This window comes from Rhincodon typus, chromosome 3, assembly GCF_021869965.1.
Source record: "Rhincodon typus isolate 14 chromosome 3, sRhiTyp1.1, whole genome shotgun sequence".
Taxonomy (NCBI): Eukaryota; Metazoa; Chordata; class Chondrichthyes; order Orectolobiformes; family Rhincodontidae; genus Rhincodon; species Rhincodon typus.
The window spans coordinates 4652387-4671219 of record NC_063334.1 but is presented as its reverse complement, the minus strand read 5'-3'; the positions used below and the strand labels follow the sequence as shown (position 1 = coordinate 4671219).

At 42.3% G+C, this 18833-nt stretch overlaps 1 protein-coding gene across 2 annotated transcripts; it reads left to right on the top strand.

Moving 5' to 3' along the window:
• The first annotated feature begins 694 nt into the window (after positions 1 to 694).
• ppp1r3b (protein phosphatase 1, regulatory subunit 3B) lies at positions 695 to 17569 on the top strand. Of its 2 annotated transcripts, none has more exons than XM_048595329.1 (2): positions 695 to 822; positions 14154 to 17569. In XM_048595329.1, exons 1-2 carry the CDS (start codon positions 809 to 811, stop codon positions 15049 to 15051), a joined length of 912 nt encoding a protein of 303 aa, XP_048451286.1. In that variant the 5' UTR covers positions 695 to 808; the 3' UTR covers positions 15052 to 17569. The 2 variants fall into 2 exon arrangements, with proteins under 2 accessions (XP_048451286.1, XP_048451287.1); XM_048595330.1 differs by lacking the exon at positions 695 to 822 and adding an exon at positions 889 to 1066.
• The last annotated feature ends 1264 nt before the right edge of the window (positions 17570 to 18833 follow it).

Genomic DNA, 18833 nt, shown 5'->3' with positions numbered 1-18833 from the left:
ATATTTTGATTATGGCATAGGAGTGGTTCTAAACTGTTTGAAGTGGAACTATGAATTCCAATGCTTGTTTTTATAAAGACTTTCATTGGCATGAAATGTTTGTTCTTATAAGGGGTTATGTGGCTAAAAGAATGTAAATGCAATGAATGCATTTTTATGTTTCTTTTTAAGTCTCAGCATAGGCCCTGAGGTTTGTCCATGATTGGTTTTGGGGAGAGATGGCTCGAGTTAAGGGCATATGATGCCCAGTGGAGCTGTTAGCTTAACTCCCAGCCCCATGCACTGCCACTGAGAATCTGCTGAGAGCGAAATTTCAGGCCGAATTATTTGTTCATTTAATGTTCGTGGGATCTTGCTGTGCACAAACAGCCTTGAAAAGAACAAAACAAACTGCACGTTGGAAGTACGGCTGTTCAAAACCTAAGGGCGCCCCTGGGGATGCGAAAGGCGCTTTATACACCTGAGTGTACCGTCCCTCGGAATGGGAACGTGACGAGCTTGTCGCTACAATTGATTCCGCGCTGCGTCTTACACGTTGGAACGCTCCAGCGGCGCCCCCTGGCGCTCAATACCTGGGCGCTTCCTGACCCCGATCCTAAGGCTCCTATTGGGCTGCGGCGTGGAAGCTCGCACGCTAATTGGTTGGAAGTGTCTGTGACGTTACAGAGGAGGGGTGGAGCAGGGGTGTCTTGTCTATCGGCGGAGAATGCCGTGGAGGAGGTGAGATTTCTGGCTGAGGGGCTAGGGGCTGGCTGTATACTCAGCCCAGCAGAGCTGTCAGCTTATTTCTCCCCCCCACCCCAGCTCCATGAATTGCAGCAGGTAAGTGAAGGAAAGAGGAATTTCCTGCAGGCATTCGGCAAGAGCTTTTCCCATTTATAAACACGTTTACGGAAGTTGCTGCTTAAAATCAGATTCGGGGGTTACAGGAGGGAGGAGCAGATGGATCCTTTGTGGAAATTAGCTGATTTGTTTTGTATGAACGCAAGGAAGGAGGTGGTTTCTCTTCATAATTGTAATGCACGCTGAATAATAATTTGGCTGACGGTTTGGTCACTGTGAACAGGTCAGTGGAACTTGATAACCGAGCCTCCTGTATGTGACTGGGGGCTGAACCCTCCAGGAGCTGACTGACTCTGGATGGCGTAAATGCATGGCACTGTTTCGGGCTTGTGTGGAGAAAAGGGAAGTTGCTTGATACAGGAGTTGGTGGACATGGAGTCATGATGTTTTGAGGTTTTTCAGGGATGGACGTGTGGTCACTTCAGGTCCGCACGTAGATTTTGTTCAGCCGCGGCAGAGACATCTCAGCGAAATAGATCGCGTCCTTTATTGAAATGTCTCTTTGCATATCATTGCACTGTTTTAAACATCTAAGTGCCTCTGAGATTGAGATTGCAACTCTTTCGTCAAACTAAGTGGAATGAAGAAACAATTTTTTGTGTGTGTATATCGTTGTTTTTTTATGTTATTGACCGATTGCACCAGCTTCCTGTAGATTCTAGTCAGCATTCTGCTGTGACTCGATCGGTGCCTGTTTCTAACACCACCCCCACCCCCAACTGTGGAACGGGATCTCGTTGTACATGATTTGAAATATGGGACCAAAAAAAAGTGAGACGTTGATGCGGGATTATTCACGTCATTGCTTCGATTAATACTGTTTGGCTGCGAAGATCGTTTAGGTGCACATAATCCTTTTTGCAAACTCTTTCCTCGTAATCAACTAGATTTTCACGACAGAACATTTGCGTTAAAAGTATCCGGGAAACTTATTCGTGAATCCAGTTAACAGTGGTTTTTTTTTTAAAAAGTCAATATATGTTTAAAAGTGTTTCATTTTCTCAATTAAAATGCACTTTTAAAGTTCCTGAAGGACGAGTTCTTGACGTTGAAATTTCTTTATCATTTCATATAACTTGTGGATGCTGGAGATCTGAAATGAAAACAAAGTGCTGGGCACACACAGCATGTATGGTAACTCTGTTTTGATATCACAGATGTTGAGATTTCGAGTCTGCTATAATTTTTGTCTGAAACTGAAAAATAAAATTTTATGCTATTGACAAAGGGGGAGGAGGTGCAAATGGAAGAGATGACCAGGTTCGCAGAGCAAAAGGCAGAGTAATGCGGTAGTAGAGGAGTGATAGAGATGTAGGATAGGTGTTAATGGTAGATCTGAATAGTAGCAAATAATTCAGTGTTGTTGAGAGCAAACCCATGTAAACAAGACACTGGAGGTGGGAGAAGGCAATATAATCCACGTGGAGGTCAGTGTTCGTGCTCTAGAGTTGTTGAACTCCACATTAAGTCCTGAAGGCTGTAAAGTGCCTAAGCAGAAAATGAGCTGGGGTTCTTCCAGCTTGAGGTGGGCTTTGTCGGAGCACTGCAGCAGCTTAGGCCAGAGATGTTAGCATGAAAATAACAGGGTGTGTTGAAATAGAAAGCAGCTGGAAGCATGGTGTCGTTCTGACAGAGCAGAGTGGTCACCGAAGCTATTTAGCCCTGCAAATGTAGAGGAGACTGCTTTGTGGGCAGAGAGTACAGTAGACTAGATTGAATAGAAGAAGTCTCCTTTACATTGGGGAGATCATACAGACTGGGTTATGCTTTATGAAGCACCTCTGCTCTGTCCCTAAGAATGACTGCGATCTTCCAGCTACTTGCTATTTCAGTATACCATCTTGCTATCATGCTAACATATGCCTTAAGGCTGCTACAATTCTTCAGTTAAACAAAGCAAGATGCTGGGACATTTTGCACTTGGGCTCTTTACAGCCTTTAGGACTCAACGTTGAATTCAAGGATGTTAGGCCGTGACCCCTGTCCTCCATTTGATTATGCTTCCAACCCCCCATGTCTTGTTTACATGGGCTAGCTCTCAGCAAAACTGACCTATTCCTTTACGACCATTAACACTCCCTTTTGTCTTTTGCTCTGGGCACCCTCACGTTCTGTTCCACTTGCTCCTCCTCCCCCTCTGTCAACAGCATAAAAATCATTTTCCAGACCCCTTCAGTTCCAAAGGAACTCATAACTGACTCCACGTTAAATTTATTTTTTCTTTCCACGGATGTTGCCGGACCTGCTGAGATTTTCTGGCACATTTGAATTGGTTGCCACTTTGATTATTGCTCAGTCACCAAAAAGAAGGAAAAAAATCACTTTTGCTTGTGGAAAGAAAACTTCATTTGTTATTGGAACTTTGTTATCCCCAGGACCAGCTCAATTGCTGTACACTGATAGTGAAAGTGTAGTCACAGTTATGATGTGGGAAATGTGGCAGCTAAGTTGTGTATAAATTAGCAGTGAATTGAAACAAGGATAGAAATAACGAGCAGGAGTAGGCTATTTGGCCCCTTTTGAGCCAGTTCTGCTATGTAATATAATAATGGCTGTTCTTCTGTCAATGCCACATTCCTGCTTTCTCCTCATAACCCTTGATGCCTTTAATATCTGAACGTGTATCTGTCTATCTGTTCGAGTTGGCCTCCGCATTTTTCTGAGGTAGAGAATTCCACTAATTCACTACCCTTTTTAGTGAAGAATTCTTTACTCATCTCAGTGGTAAATGGTCCACTGTGTCTCATGGATCTAGATTTCCCAGTCAGAGAAACATCCTCCCTGAATCTAGTCTATCCAGTCCTGTTAGGATTTGTTACATTTCAATCAGATCCCCTCCCATCCTTCTGAACTCTAGTTCAAAAAGTGTGTATTCACCAATTTCTCCTCCTACAACAGTCCTATCATTGCCTGGAATCAGCCTAGTGAACCCCCTCTGTGTTCCCTTAGGGAGAGCTAGACTGTACATAATACTCTAGGTGTGGTCACACAAAGACCCCGTATAAGTACCATAAGATATTCTGATTTCTGAACTCAAATTCTCTTGCAATTAAGGCCAATGAGGGATAAGGTGATCCATGATGTGATTGGGGTACAAATAATGGCCAGGAAATAGGGGAGGACTTGCCTGCTCTTTGAAATAGTGCGATAACAAGTGTAGTGCTGGATGAACACACCAGGCCAAGCAACATCAGAGGAGCAGGAAAGCTGACGTTTCGGGTCTAGACCTTATTCAGAAATGGGGGAGGGGAAGGGGATCTGGAATAAATAGAGAGAGAGGGGGGGAGGCGGATGGAAGATGGATAAAGGAGCAGATAGGTGGAGTAGTTTCAGGGCCGAAGAGATTACAGGAGGGTGCGATTGGATCCTTTACATTCACCTAAGAGGTAACAATGCTGAGGTAAGTCATTAGTTCTTTTATCGAAGTGTAAACCTGGAACCTGGATTATGCACCTAATTCTCTGGAGTAGATCCTTGATCCTGTGACCTATTGACTTGGAGAAAAGAGTGTAATTGCTAAGTCACAGCTGAAACCTTCAAATCTTTTGTTTAACACATCAACCTTGTCTGAGAAGAGCCACATCTCTTGGATAAGCACAACTTTAGTGAAGTCGCAACTAGTTATAAATCAACAGATTTGTAAAGGACTCGTGAATAAATAAACTGGAATTAAGAAGTGAGATTTGAATATTTCACAACGTGCTTTGAAAGTCATTTTAGTTTACTTTTTTAAAAGTAAAATCAGCATGTCTGGAGATACAGGTTCTGACCAGTTTTATCATTAAATGCCTAGATCTTGAATTCATGAGGTGTCCCAGGACTATCACCCCCTTTAGCTGAAGTGTTTTGCTCTCTCACTGAGAAGGGTGAGCAGGAAGATCAGCATCTCCACTTAGTTACCCTCTTACGTGTATTGTTGCTTCCAGTACACATCTATTGGGTCACAAGGTCACTGTTCAACCTACCCTGCTTTCAAGCAAGCACAAAAAAACCACTCCAACCTCAAAGCTTTAGGGTGCATTTCCTGCTAGAGTATGAGCTCAGTCAAAAACTGAGCTCCAGTCATTGTCAGTTTCACAAGAGTGATCTGCATTTTGCAGGACCTTGCTGTTGACCTTAATCAATGCAGGGAGGCACTTTGCTGTGGGAGTCAGTTTGCCGATGTCCTTCACTTTCCAAGTTGTTTCCTGAAAGGCCCATTTTCTCCTTCTCCAAAACATGACCTGAAAATGACGTGGAGCTCAGTATGAGTGAGTTCATACACAGACCAGCTGAAGTTGAGGTTGGAGCGGTTTGGGTTTTAGATTGAAGGCATAGAATGAGTAGTTTCCCATTTCTTCTGTAGATTAGTACCATCAAATTGGGCAAGTAAGACTTTGCAACAGCATGTCTTCTCCCAAAGCAATATGTCCGCATCAAGACACTACACATTGAATATCCGCTCTGCTGGGAGGGACTTGCTGTTTTTATTCCTGAATACAGACTCCAGCAGCAGCTGCTCTGTTAGGAATTTGATAGTAGTGAGATACTCCTGGGTGGACAGTGAAAATGTGTTCAGGAATTCTTCAAAGGATCTCTGAAGAGTGCAGGCATACCCACTGATGGAAGTCCCTGTCTTGCGATCAGTTGAAATGAAGGCTCGTTTGAGATAGCACTGAAACATCTCAATTTCAAGAACACACGCAATATCACATCTGAGTGAGGACTTAAATCTCCACACAACCCAGCTGCCCAACCCTGCAAACACCACTTGCCCTGCATATGGTAGAGTCTGCAGCTCATGTATCGTACTTGTCAGCCATTCAGAACCCAGTGAACCAGAGTGAAAATAAGTCCCTTTTGATTCAGAGGGACTGCCTCACACTGAGAAGGAGGACTGGATGGAGCATCTTCATCACAAGGACTGACTTCAGGTTAAGAATGGGGCTTTACTAGCATCACACACAGTTGTTATTTGTTTGAAAACTCGAGCATATGTCAGCTTGCATCTCCAAGAATGCAGCTTTGGGATTTTGGACCCTGACTAGCAATCACCAAGGTCAGGAAGGTAATACACGAGGTGCCATCAGGCTTGTCATTCACAACAGGATGTCTATTCACAAATGTCAGGGCATGCAGTTTTTCAACTCCATCCTCACCCTTTTATTTTCTCCAGTTGTAGAAAAAGTCCCATGCTATATGCTGTTCCCGTAACTTTATGTAACTACTTCTGTACCCAGAGGCCCAGGTTCAAATCTGACCTGCTCCAGAGGTGTGTAATAACATCTCTCCACAGGCTTATAGCATTGTTTTTAGGGCTACAGCAGCATTTTGATTTATATCAAAATATTAAAACAAAGTGTAATGTTGGAAAGATCTAAAATAACATTGGCAGAAAAATCTAGGTGACCAGCTAAACTCAAGCAGCCATAGCACTATACTTGTGGAGCTAATGTGTAAGGGATACATTTATTGGACTGCAGTAGACAAGGAGAAACAGTATTTAGATCATTGCTATGTCATGTGTGTTCTGCCTAAAGGCTGGCTCATGACTCTGCTGTTTTACTGATTATTCTTCCTGAGCATTGGCAAAACGGTCCAAAAAAACAATGTTGGTTTGCCATTCCATTTCACTCTCCGGGGGTAGGTTTATCAAGCAAGTTCCAATCCCAAGTCTGCCGGAGAATGAGCTGAATCCATACTGGTGGTGTTATTCTGAATGATGCACTAACCATCCAGATAGCTGAGGAAACTGGCCTCCCTAACTGGTTCAGGATTTGGATTTATTTTAATTCTCTTGTGCCCATTACCATCTAATTCAAAGGATAGCTGGCCTTTGCAGTTTCAAAACTTGAATTAGTTGTCTACAGCAAGAGCCTGTGTTTATATAGCACATTTTAGCAAAGGAAAGTGACCTAAGGTGAGAGTTTCAGTGGCAGGCGGGCTGAGGCAGATGTAGACAGAACTAATTCTGTCACGTACTTTTTCTTCATTCGTGATATGTGGGCATCGCTGGCGAGACCAACATTTTTTTTGCCCATTGCCAACTGCCCTGGAGAAGGTGGTGGTAAGCTGCCTACTTGAACTGCTGCAGTCCCTGGGTGTAGAGACAGCCAGAGTGCTTTTAGGAAGCGGTTTCCAGTAAATTAATTCAATGACAGTCAAGGAATGGTGATATAATTCCAAGTCAAGGTGGTGTGAGATTTGGAGATTGTAGACGGTGATGTTTCAATGCACCTATTGCTGTTGTCCTTTTTGGTGGGAGAGGCTATAAATTTGTAGGAGGAGCTTGGCAAGTTACTGCAGTGCATCTTGTCGATGGTTCAGACTATGCCACGGTGGTGGTGAAAGGAGTGAATGTTGAAAGTGGTGGATGTGATGCCAGTCGAGCAAGTTGCTGTATCCTGGATGGTGTCTTGAGTGTTATTGGAACTGCGCACATCCAGGCAAGTGAAGAGTAATCCATCACACTCTTGCTCCTGATGTATGCCTTATCGATGGTAGGCAGGCACTGTAAAGACAGGAGGTGAGTTACTACTGCAGTTCCTCGCCTCTGACCTATTTGTATATAGCTAGTTCAGTTCAATTTTTCTGAATGATGGTAGCCCCTCGATGTTGATAGTTGGGGATTTATTGGTAGTGCCATTGAATGTCACGGGGTAATAATTAGATTACCGAATTGCAGATAATCCTTGTCTGCCACTTGTGTAGGGCAAATGTTTGGGCTAACAAGTGGCAGGTCACCTGGATATTTTGTTGCATTTGTACAAGGACTGCTTCAGTACCTGATGTGTTACAAATGTGCTCAATATTGTGCTCCATATTCCCTATTCTGACCTTGTGATGGAGGGAATGTCACTGAAGTAGCTGAATATGATTGGGCCTAGGGCACTCCTGCAGTGATGTCCGAGGTGATTGATCTCCAACAACCACAAACATCTTCCTTTTGTGTTAGCATGACTCCAACCAATAGACAGCTTTCCCCTGATTGTCCCATTGACTCCAGTTTTCACAGGATTTCCTGGTGCTTTAACTTTTGAGTTCAGCTTTTTTGTCCATTTTTGAACCAAGGCTTTAATCAGTATCTCTGGGGAAATCCAAACTGAGTGTCAGCTGTGTATTCCTTTACAAGTGCAACTTGACAGCACTGTTGATATTCTGTTATTTTGATTGAAAGTAGACCTGTAGGGGAATAATTTAGCTGGGTTGGATTTGTTCTGCTTTTTGTGTACAGGACATACCTGGGAAACTTTCCATGTTGTTGGGTAGGTGCCAGTGTTGTGACTGTACTGGAACAGCTTGGCTGGGAATGCAGCTGGTTCAATTGCACAAGTCTTCAGCACTATCACCAGAGTGTTGTGGGGGCATGTAACTATTGCAATATCCAGTGCCCACACCATTTCTTGATACCATGTGGAGTGAACTGAATTGGTTGAAGACTGGCTTCTGGGCTGTTGGGAATCATCATAGATCATAGAATCCCTACAGTGTGGAAACAGGTCCTTCAACCTAACAAGTCCACACCAACCCTCACAGCACCCTACCCAGACCCAACCCCCTATATCCCACCTAAGCTACACATCCCTGAACACCATGGGCAATTTGGCATGGCCACTCCACCTACCCTGCACATCTTTCGACTGTGGGAGGAGACTGGAGCACCCAGAGGAATCCTATGCAGACACGAGGAGAATGTGCAAACTCCACACACAGTTGCCGGAGGGTGGAATCGAACCCTGGTCCCTGGCGCTGTGAGGCAACAGTGCTAACCACTGAGCCACCATGCCGAGGAGGCTGTGAGGAATCTTAGGCTGTGGAAACCTTGGATGAACAGACTCCTTCTGTGCCCCAAATGATTCCAACTAAATGTCATCAGGTAAAAAATGGATATAAGGTTATAATTCACCGACTCCCCCACCCCCCATGCCCACTGACTTTAGCATCTAAGAAATATGTCGCTTGATAATGATTGTAGCATTATGTTAAGTTAACCAGTGTGTTACTTCACTGTCAAGATTTCCCATTTTTTTTATATTTAAACACAGTGGGTCTTTCAGAAGGTGATTTTTTTTTAAATCCGCCTGACATTGTGGAATGTGACATACTAAAATTGTTTCATTTTTTTTTCCATTCCATTATGGGGTTATTGTACATCTGATCCTCATTCATTTTAAAAAGGTCACCCTTAGCTCAGTGCTGTCTCTGACCTCTATTTTGGAAGCTCCACTTCAGTGACTGTGTAATCGTGCTAACCTATCCCAAAGTAATATGAGGAAGTGTAGCACTGTCACGGATAGCATCTTCCAGTGAGGCACTAAAACAAGACTCAATTCAACACCTCAGGTGGTATAAAAAAATCCCACAGCACTGTTTTGATGAAGAATGTGAGTTATCTCCATCATGTTGAGGTAGAGAAAGGTGCTCTACAAATGCAAGTTTTTTTTTGAGTCTAAAAGTTAATTAAATGTAATGGATGGTCTAATTTATTGTGTCTCCTCCACAGCACTGAAATGCTGGAAAGACTTGAGTTCCTGTGGTGTGCAATAAGGCCCCTTTTTCAATGCTGAATTTCACTTGTTTATTCACCCTTCATTCTTGGGAGGTTGACATTTATGACCCATCCTTCAGTTACACTGAAAGGTTGGTGAGCTTTCCGTTTGTAAATGATTTGGCACCATTTTGAGTGGCTTGATCCAGGCTAGCAGTTAAGATTCAGCCACATTACTGTGTCGCTGGAGTAATGGGGTATATTGGCTGGGTTCCTTCCCTAACAACAGGCATCACAGGACCAGTTGGAATTTCACACCAGTCCTACAGTTTTATGGTTTTACAGATTAAACTTTATTCTAACATTCAAATTTTCTGAAACCGCCAAGGCAGTTTGTGAACTTGAGTTCCTTGGTTGTAAATCCAGGTCATAAAAGAAAACTTGCAATAAATCAAGTGGGCTCAATAAATCACTTGGGATTGGAAAGCTAAATTATAAAATAAATAGATACTAAGAACATGAATGAGGAATATGCAGCAGTGATGGGCTAATTATGAATTTTTATTAACTTTCTTTGGTGACTAAGCTGGCTAGCTTCTGATTTAACCTGTACAAGCTTGCTGTTGTTTTTTTTAAAAGAAGCTGTAATCATGTCCAATCTCAGATGTTGGAGGGGGCGGGGAGGAATAGGCTGGAGAAAGGAGGCTTTGTGGATTTGTATGTTTCTAACTCTTTTTTTTTGCAGTTTCAGTGGCCCAGTGGATAACAGCAGTTTAAAGTGAACTTTTGTTTACACTCGGCTGACTGCCTAACTTTCCTATTAGCTGGGGGGATGGTAGGCTTCATAATGTGCCTGTTATTTCCAGAAACTAATATTCTTTCTGTCGTTACAGTGTGATTGAGCAAGTGGTTTGAATTGTATTTTAATTAAACCATGTAATAACTTTGCACATGATGTTTTAGAACATGCAGGTAAAGTTGCATCATAAAGTAGGTGGCAAAACGTATTGCTCTGAAGATGCAGCTCCATTCATCTGTGATTGCTGAATCTATATTAAAAAAAAATACAGTCTTAATATCTCACATTGACTGTTAGTGCATTCATTTCAAGGTCATGTGGATCTATTTTGCTGTTTGCTGTTAAATAAGGCTGAGAGTATTCGGTCTGGTTCCAATGGATGGGTGAATGCCATCATTTGGATCACTAATTGGCTTGTCAAAATGTGCAGTGGGCACACAACTGGTTTCGGGGCTATGGAACACAACAATTTGCATTTGTAGGTGACTTTAATACTGAAAATGTTTTAAGGAACAAAAGGCGACACTGAACGAGGTGAGATATTTAGAAAGCTGGCAGAACGACTTGGTTGAAAGAACCTCTTGTAGGAGTGGAGAGGTGGGGGTGCGGTAGAGTGATTTTAAGAAAGCTGTTCCAGACCTTAAAACTGAACATGTGACCACCAATAATGGAGTGATGGAGGACAGATATTGGAAGGGGATGCCTCAATATTTCCAATGGATACATTTTAACAAGTAAGCAAAATTCCGAGGGACTGACTCGCCCTCGCTGATACACTTGAAAGATTACATTTTGTAGCCAATATAAAGCAAATTTGTGCAAAGACTAGTGGTAGGTCAGAAAATTGGACTGAATATGGGGGATTAAAAAAGGGAGAATTAGATTGAGAGAAAGCTATTCAGAAATGTAAAAGTAGATATTCAGAGTTTTCATAAAGGAAGAGTTAACAAAGTGAGAATTGACCCTACAGCAAGTGAGTCAGGAGAATTAATAATGGGAAATAAGGCAATGGTCTATGAACTGAACAGGCATTTTGCACCAGTCTTCACTGCAGAGAATCCAAATAATATTCCTGAAGCAGAGAAAAGTCAGGAAATGGAAGGGAGGGAGGAACTTGAGAATCCAAAGTGGTATTGAGCAAATGGTTGGAACTGCAAGCTAACAAATGTCTGATGAATTTCATCCTAGTGTCTTAAAAGAAATAGCAAGTGAGATACATCGCTTTTTAATTTTCCAAAGCTGCCCAGATTCAATGACCACTCCATTAGATTAGAAAATAGCAAATATAACTTCTTTATTCAAAATGGGGTGGGATGGAAGGCAGACAGCAGGAAGCTGCTGGCCAGCTAACAACATCTGTCAGAGAGAAGATGTTAGATGCCATTATTAAGGAAATTTTAAATCTGGGCACGTGGCAATGTTCAAGGTAATGGGCAAAATCGACATGATTTTTGTGACATGGTAATCATGTTTGACCAACTATTGGAATTGAGGAAGTAATGAGGGTAAAGGGAATCAGTGGATGTGCTGTAGTTAGACTTCCCAAATGCATTTGATAAGGTGCCACATCGAATGTTGTTTTGGAAAATAAAATCTCATGCTGTAGTGGGTAGTTTACTGGCATGGTTGGAAGATTGGCTAGCTACCGGAAGCAGAGTAGGAATAAATGGGTCCTTTTCATGTTGGCAAGATGTAACAACTGGTGTGTCACACAGATCAGCACTGGGACTTCAACTGTGTACAATTGATATAAGTGACTTGGATGACGGGACACAAGATATTGTTGTCGAATTTTCTTGCCTACCTTTTATAAGTCATGAAAAGGACATGAGACTACAAAAAGATATAGGTTAAGTGATTGGAAAAGATCTGGCAAATAGAGTATAATGTGGGAAAATGTGAAGTTGTCCGTTCTGGCCAGAAGAATGAGTGGGGGAGAAAATAGCATTTTATGTAAATGGTAAGAGATTGCAGTGGATCTGGCTGTCCTAGTGTATGAATTAGAAAAGTTGCTAAGTAGGCACAGCAAGTAATCAGGAAAACTCCTAATAGAATTTTATCATTTATTGTTAAGAGAATTGAATCCAGGAGTAGTGAATTATGCTTCACTTTTTCAGAGAATCGGTGAGACTACATTTGGAGTAATGTACGCAGTATGTGTCACCTTATTTAATTGAGGTTTTGAATGCACTGGAAGCAGTAACAAACTAATACCAGGCATAGCAGGAGGGGATTGTCTTAAGAAAAAGTGGGTGGGCACAGCTTATATTCAGTGGAGATCAGAAGAATAAGTGGATACATAATTGAAACATAAGACCCTTAGGATCTTGGAAGGAGAGAATGTTTCCTCTTCTGGCAGAATCTATAACTAGGGGGTCAGTTTAAAAAAACAAGGGTTTGAGTTTTAAAACCAAGCTGACATGACTTCTTTTTTTGTCCCCCCACCCTCCAAGGATCACAAGGCTTTAGAACACCCTTCCTGAAAAGGGTATAGAGTTATACAGACATATAGTATGAAAACAGGCCCTTTGGCCCAACTTATCCATGCCAACCTGGCTTTCTTAATACCTTCCAAGACAATGAGCAATAAGATAATGCCTGGCCATGTTACTCACAGCTCAGGAGCAACAGAAACAAAATACAATACAATAAAATGCAGCACAGGAACAGGCCCTTCAGCCCACCAAGCCTATGCCAATTCCTAACCCTTATTTAGACCCGCCACTTATTGCCCATATGTGGTTTCTATCCCTCTGTTCGCGTCCTGTTCATGCGTCCTTCCAGATACGCCTTAAATATGGCTAATGTGCCGGCCTCCACTGCCTCCCCTGGCAGAGAGTTCCAGGCACCCGCCCCCCCCTCTCTGTGACAATTTTTCCCAGCACTTCTCCCCTAAACCTTCCTTCCCCCTTTTCTCCTTGAGCCTGTGCCCTCTTGGAGTTGACCTTTCCACTCTGAGGAAAAAGCCTCTGACTGTGCACCCTATCTATTCCTGTCATAACTTTGTAGATCTTTATCAGGTCACCCTCTTCCCCCACCCCTCCCACCCACCCATCTTTCCAGTGGAAGCAGACTCATTGAATATTATTTTTCAGGTGGGGAGGGTAGATTGTTGGTAATCAAGAGGGGTGAAAGGTTACGAGTGAGATGGTAATCTTGATTTGAAGCTGCAAGCCAATGAGCTGTGCTCTTATTGAATGATGGGCAAGGTTATGGGGCCGAATGGCCTACTCCTGCTCCTTGTTTATAAGTTCTTATGAAACTGGGAGGCAGGGCTGGAGGGCATTCAGATCAAAAACAGAAGTTCCTGGAAAAAGTCAGCAGGTCTGGCAGCATCTATGGAGAGAAGACAGTGTCCATCATTTCAATTCTAAATAAAACAGTGTTGCTACCTATCATTCTCTGCCCCTTTTCCCCTTCCGTCCCTCCTTATCCACTTCCTACTCCGGAATATTCCACCTTCCAGCCCTCTCCCTCTTGGTCTCCTTTTAAACCAGCTACATTGGAGTATCTGAGATTGAACTTAAAAGAACTGATTTTAAAGTAGTAATTGTACACTGAATCGCACATCTATTTTGTTGTTTGTGTTGTAATATATGTATCACTGGTGCCCACTGCTTTTTTTAAAATGCATTCTGTAATGCGTTTTAATCTTTGGTGCATCACTTTCCCTCCTCCTCCTTCGTTTCACCAATGATATCAGAGCCTTCAATCACTCTTGTCCTGTTCTTTTGAAATTCTTCCTTTCCACGTTGACCAAATTTTTCTAAAGCTTGCATTTTCCATTCCATATTTGTTCACCTCCTTAACCATCCCTTTCTATGACTTGATAAACCATTTCCTGTCTGTAAAATGACTTGGCACTTTTTGTCTCTGTTAAACATGCAATATAATTGTATTAAATGCTGTGAAGTAGAGAAATCACAGTAAAGGGGCTTTGTATTAGTCAATTTTTGCTGTGGTTCCACTTCCAAATCTCTCGCAAATCAACCTGATTGCTTCACTCGGGCAGCAGCTAATATTTTTTTTCTTGTTTCCCTATAGTATGCTCGAGATCTTGTCTCCTCGATCTGCAATGCCAATTGACATAGCTATGCAGCTATATCTTCCTCCTCCATTCAAGCAAGCAAGCTATACCACAAAAAGAGCACTCAAAATAACCCAGCCGCTACGACCATGCATCCACCTCCACATCAGTGATGATACACCAGAAAATAAGCACAAAATCAAGGAGCAGAAACGGGTCTCCTTTGCAGACACAAAAGGCTTGCCCTTGACTACGGTTAAATTCTTTGATTTGAATGACCTAAATTTTTCCTTTAACGTCGATGATCTGATCAGCAGTTTGGTAGGCCTGAAGACTACAGACAAAGATAGCCTACTCTTAGATTTTGCACAGCCCTCATCTGATTACCTAGATTTCAAGAACCGTCTAGAAACTGACTTTGTCTGCCTTGAAAACTGCATGTTGCAAGATAGTACAATTATGGGGACAGTCAAAGTGAAAAACATTGCATTCGAAAAATCCTTGAAGGTGAGAATAACGTTTGATACGTGGAAAACCTTACAAGACCATGACTGCTGCTATGTCGAAGACTCTTATGGCGGCTCAGACAAAGACACTTTTTCATTTGAGATTCGTTTACCGGAGTACATTGTTCCACATGAAAGGATAGAGTTTGCCATCTGTTATGAAAGTGGTGGGAAGACCTATTGGGACAGTAACAAAGGGCAGAACTACAGGTTGATCCGATCAGAGCTGAAACATACTGCAGAGTCTTGCAAAACAAATCAGCCACTGGATAATGTATTGACTGAATCGGACCACATGCCGGGATTTGGGATTGAGTTTGATCATTATGGTGGACTCCGGTGCTCCTATGGCTTATTTCCCGAATGGCCCAGTTATGTTGGTTATGATAAGATGGGACCTTACTATTGAGCAGGGCCTAACAATGGGCCTACTTGTTCTTGAAATGTAGATGGGGTTTTAATGTTCCTTTCAAAGTATAACTGGTTTATAGCAGAAATTGGGTACAGGAAAGCAAGTGTTGGTTGTGAGCATCAACTTGGACTATTTTGAACATTGGAACTTGCAGTTTTTAACATTTCTTATATTTGGTTTGCCAGTGAACAAGCACATATTGTAATCTGTAACTTGAAATATTTTCTGAGGATTTCAACGAGAACACTGCCGTTTCGAGTATACAAAGTGCTCATTTTCTGAACTTTGTGTTGCTGTCTAATTTCGCAGAATGTTTTGACCTGAGGCACTTCTGTCAATTTATGGATGACACTCATCAATTCTAAAATGTTCCAATCTTTTAAAACTGTGCCCAGTTCCACCAAGTAATTTCAGGAAGCTCTGCTAAAGCAGTAGTCAACATGTGAAATGGACTTGTGTGGAAGGCAGTGGAAATGTCATCAAGGAACATGGAGGAAGCTGTGATGGAAGCCATTTCAGAGCTATTATGGATGGATGATCTGATAATCTTTCTCAACCTTATTTTACTTAAAGAACTATTTGAAGCCCAAATGTGCAACTTTGTTGAACTAGGATTCTGGTAACAAGTTCATTCTAATGAAGATTTTCTTTTTAAGTATTCAAATTGCTGAGTCGTTAATTTTGATGAACAATAAGTAGTACTCAAACTGATTGGAATCAGTTTGAATTAAGTCTAATTAATGAATGGGAAGAAAGGAGAATGAACAGTTACATATTTATTCTGTCGTGTAGAAATTTGACACTTCCTCGAAGATTATGATGCTCAACTTTTCGTGTCTCCCGTTTTCTGTACAAACCAGCTTGAATAGTAGATTTCTTCCTCCCGCCGCTCCCGTCCTCCCCCAGAAGTCTTGCACACTAGTGACTAGGAGCTTGTATAGAGATGCTCCTTCACTCTTGGCTTGAAGACATTTTAGACTGAAGTCCTTCTCCCTCTCCTGTGAGGTTATATTTGTTTGGGAGATGTATCAAATCACATTGACTCTTTCTTTTGACTATACTGTGGATTACTGTGTTTGTCAGAACCAAATCTTTGTTTCAGTTTCACAGACTGTGTTGCATTCTGAGTGAGCAGGAATGTGTGTCAACAAATGGCTTACCCTTTGTCTTTAAGGCACTGTCAGCTGGGACACAGCTTCTTGAGGACTTACAGTTCCCAAGTGTCATACCCAAGGGTAACCTTGTTTTGTTCTATGTAGTAGACACGATATTGGCTAAGCTATTTCATTTGAACAGGCATCAAGATATGCTGCATCATACACAAAACTATAATTTATTCAAGCTAGTGTTAACTCCAGCTCCCCGGTTTGAACAGCCTAGGAAACTTACGGCCTTTGTTCAGTTTTCTACCAAGTGGTGGGGTCATACATTGAACTGCCTGGGAACTTTTGAAAGTACTTCTCAATCATAAAAATTTGGAGACTTTATTCTGCCCCATCTCTGTGCTGTTGCAACCACTGGGTCATATATTGAGTGCAATTCTTTACAGTGAACTATAGTAATGCTGGTTTCCCTCAAGGAAGGCCATTTAAAATGTACTAGCCACATGCCCCGTGGACATTTCTGTGAAATTTTGTGCATCTTGCCCCACTGCATGAGGCCAGTATTTAAAGCATTGGGCAGGTCACACAGCAACTGCCAATTTCCATTTTTTTAAACAGCCATTCTGGAGTTTTGCCTGCTGCTTGTGGGATAACATTCCGTGACTCTGTCCCACTTTTTTCTCTCTGATACTGTAAACTACTGGCTTTGGCTGTGAATCCCAGAAATTGTGGCAGGGAAGGATAGAATTCACCTGTCCCATTGCCTGTCCTACAGCTGTGGTTCTCTATTCTAGCTCCGACCTCTACGCACCTCCCTCCCTCCCTCCACACCTCATTTCTACCACTTTTCAAACTCTTTGGTTAATCTCCCATTCCTGGTCAGTAAGCTCTTATGGTAAAACATCCCATTTCTCAGTCCCTCTCTGTGTGGGTTGGGGGGAAATCTCTCTTAATTTCACTCCTTCCCCCACCCTCCCATTTTTGTCCTAGTACCTTGAGGCTTCTTCACCAATGGACAGTAATCCAAGTTATTTTTGAAGGTCTTGGAATAAATTTTCTGATAATCGCGTCTTGTGCAATGTTCCCTGTAAATAAAACAAAAATTGTTTATATTCAATCTTCAGTCCTATGGAAGGCTAAGGTTGAGTAAGGATATGAAGGGATATGGAGCAAATGAACCTGTAGGTCAGTAGTGCTGATGGAACAGGCTGTAAGGTCTGAGTGGTTTCCTGTTTCTCTTTCCCAGTTGTAATGGTCTAATTGAACGGTGAAGCAAACTGAGGTTACTTCCTGCTCCTCAAGTCAGGAATACTCGGAGCCTGTTCAGTTGTATTGATCACTGGTTTTGTTTTTTTTTTGGCAAATGAGATTCTGTGTTTGATGTGCTTTACACATTAAAGGTTGATCTGCTGTGTCTGTGTCCAAGTTAATTATTTCTTCACGTTTTGAGCTGCAGATGAAATTTCAAAGCTGAATTTCCCTGGCTGAGCAAGTTTTCTAAAAATAACTGATTTTCACTTTCAATGAAGAGAGAACTGGGAGAAAGCAGGAACGTGAAGATTTTACTTTCAGAAGTGATGTATTTGAAGGTGATCGTAAACAAGGCAAGGCTAGCATGAGATGCACAGTCACTGCTCCTCCTCCCCCTGTAGTAATTAAACATGGGCAGTACGGTGGCTCAGTGGTTAACACTGCTGCTTCACAGTACCAGGGACCTGGCTTTGATTCCAGCCTCGGGTGACTGTCTGTCTGTCTGTCTGTGTGGAGTTTATACATTCTCCCCATGTCTGTGTGGGTTTCTTCTGGGTGCTCCAGTTTCTTCCTACAGTCCAAAGACGTGCAGGTTAGGTAAATTGGCCGTGCTAAACTGTCCCATAGTGTCTAGAGATGTGCAGGCTAGGTGGATTAGCCATGGGAAATGCAGGGTCACAGGGTTGGGTCTGGGTGGGGTGCTATTTGGAGGGTTGTGTGGACTCTCTGGGCTGAATCGCCTGCTTCCACACTATATAAGGATTCTATGAAATGGCCTTATCTTGGGTGTCTTGGTATTTGGCATCTAGCTGTGAAATTATGGTTCCATGCTGTTATTTATTAATAGGATCTCCAATGGGATGGCATAAACTGTAGGCAATGGTTTCCAAATATCTTCTGTCCATCCAGCTAAGACATAAGATGAATTAATATTACAAACACGTGTGGCTTTAGCTGTCGATGAATTGCCATTATTTCAATTTTTTTTTAAGTGGATAGAAATATCTCACTAGATACTGAAATGATTACATTGTGTGTAAATATTTGCAGATAGTGAGAAGGGAATGAAACCTGCATACAGGACACTTCGAGCCTTATTTGTTTTTCTCATGTTATCCAGTCCTTTCCCACTTAGATCCACAATTCTTCTGACCCTTTATGTTAGTTTCAAAATTTTCAAGTGGTTGGCTCCAGCGGCCGTCTCTTCACCCTGGATGTACAATTCCTTCACGCGTCTGACCCCCAACTGGAAGGAGTTAAAGGAGAAGTTGTCCAAAGTGAGGATGAGGTCAGCCAGGCGGATGGGGACAGTTCAGGAGGTACATAGCAGGCCAGGCAGCATCAGAGGAGCAAGAAAGCTGCCGTTTTGGGTCAGGACCCTTCTTCATTTTCCTGATGAAGATTTTTTTCTGAAGAAGGGTCCCG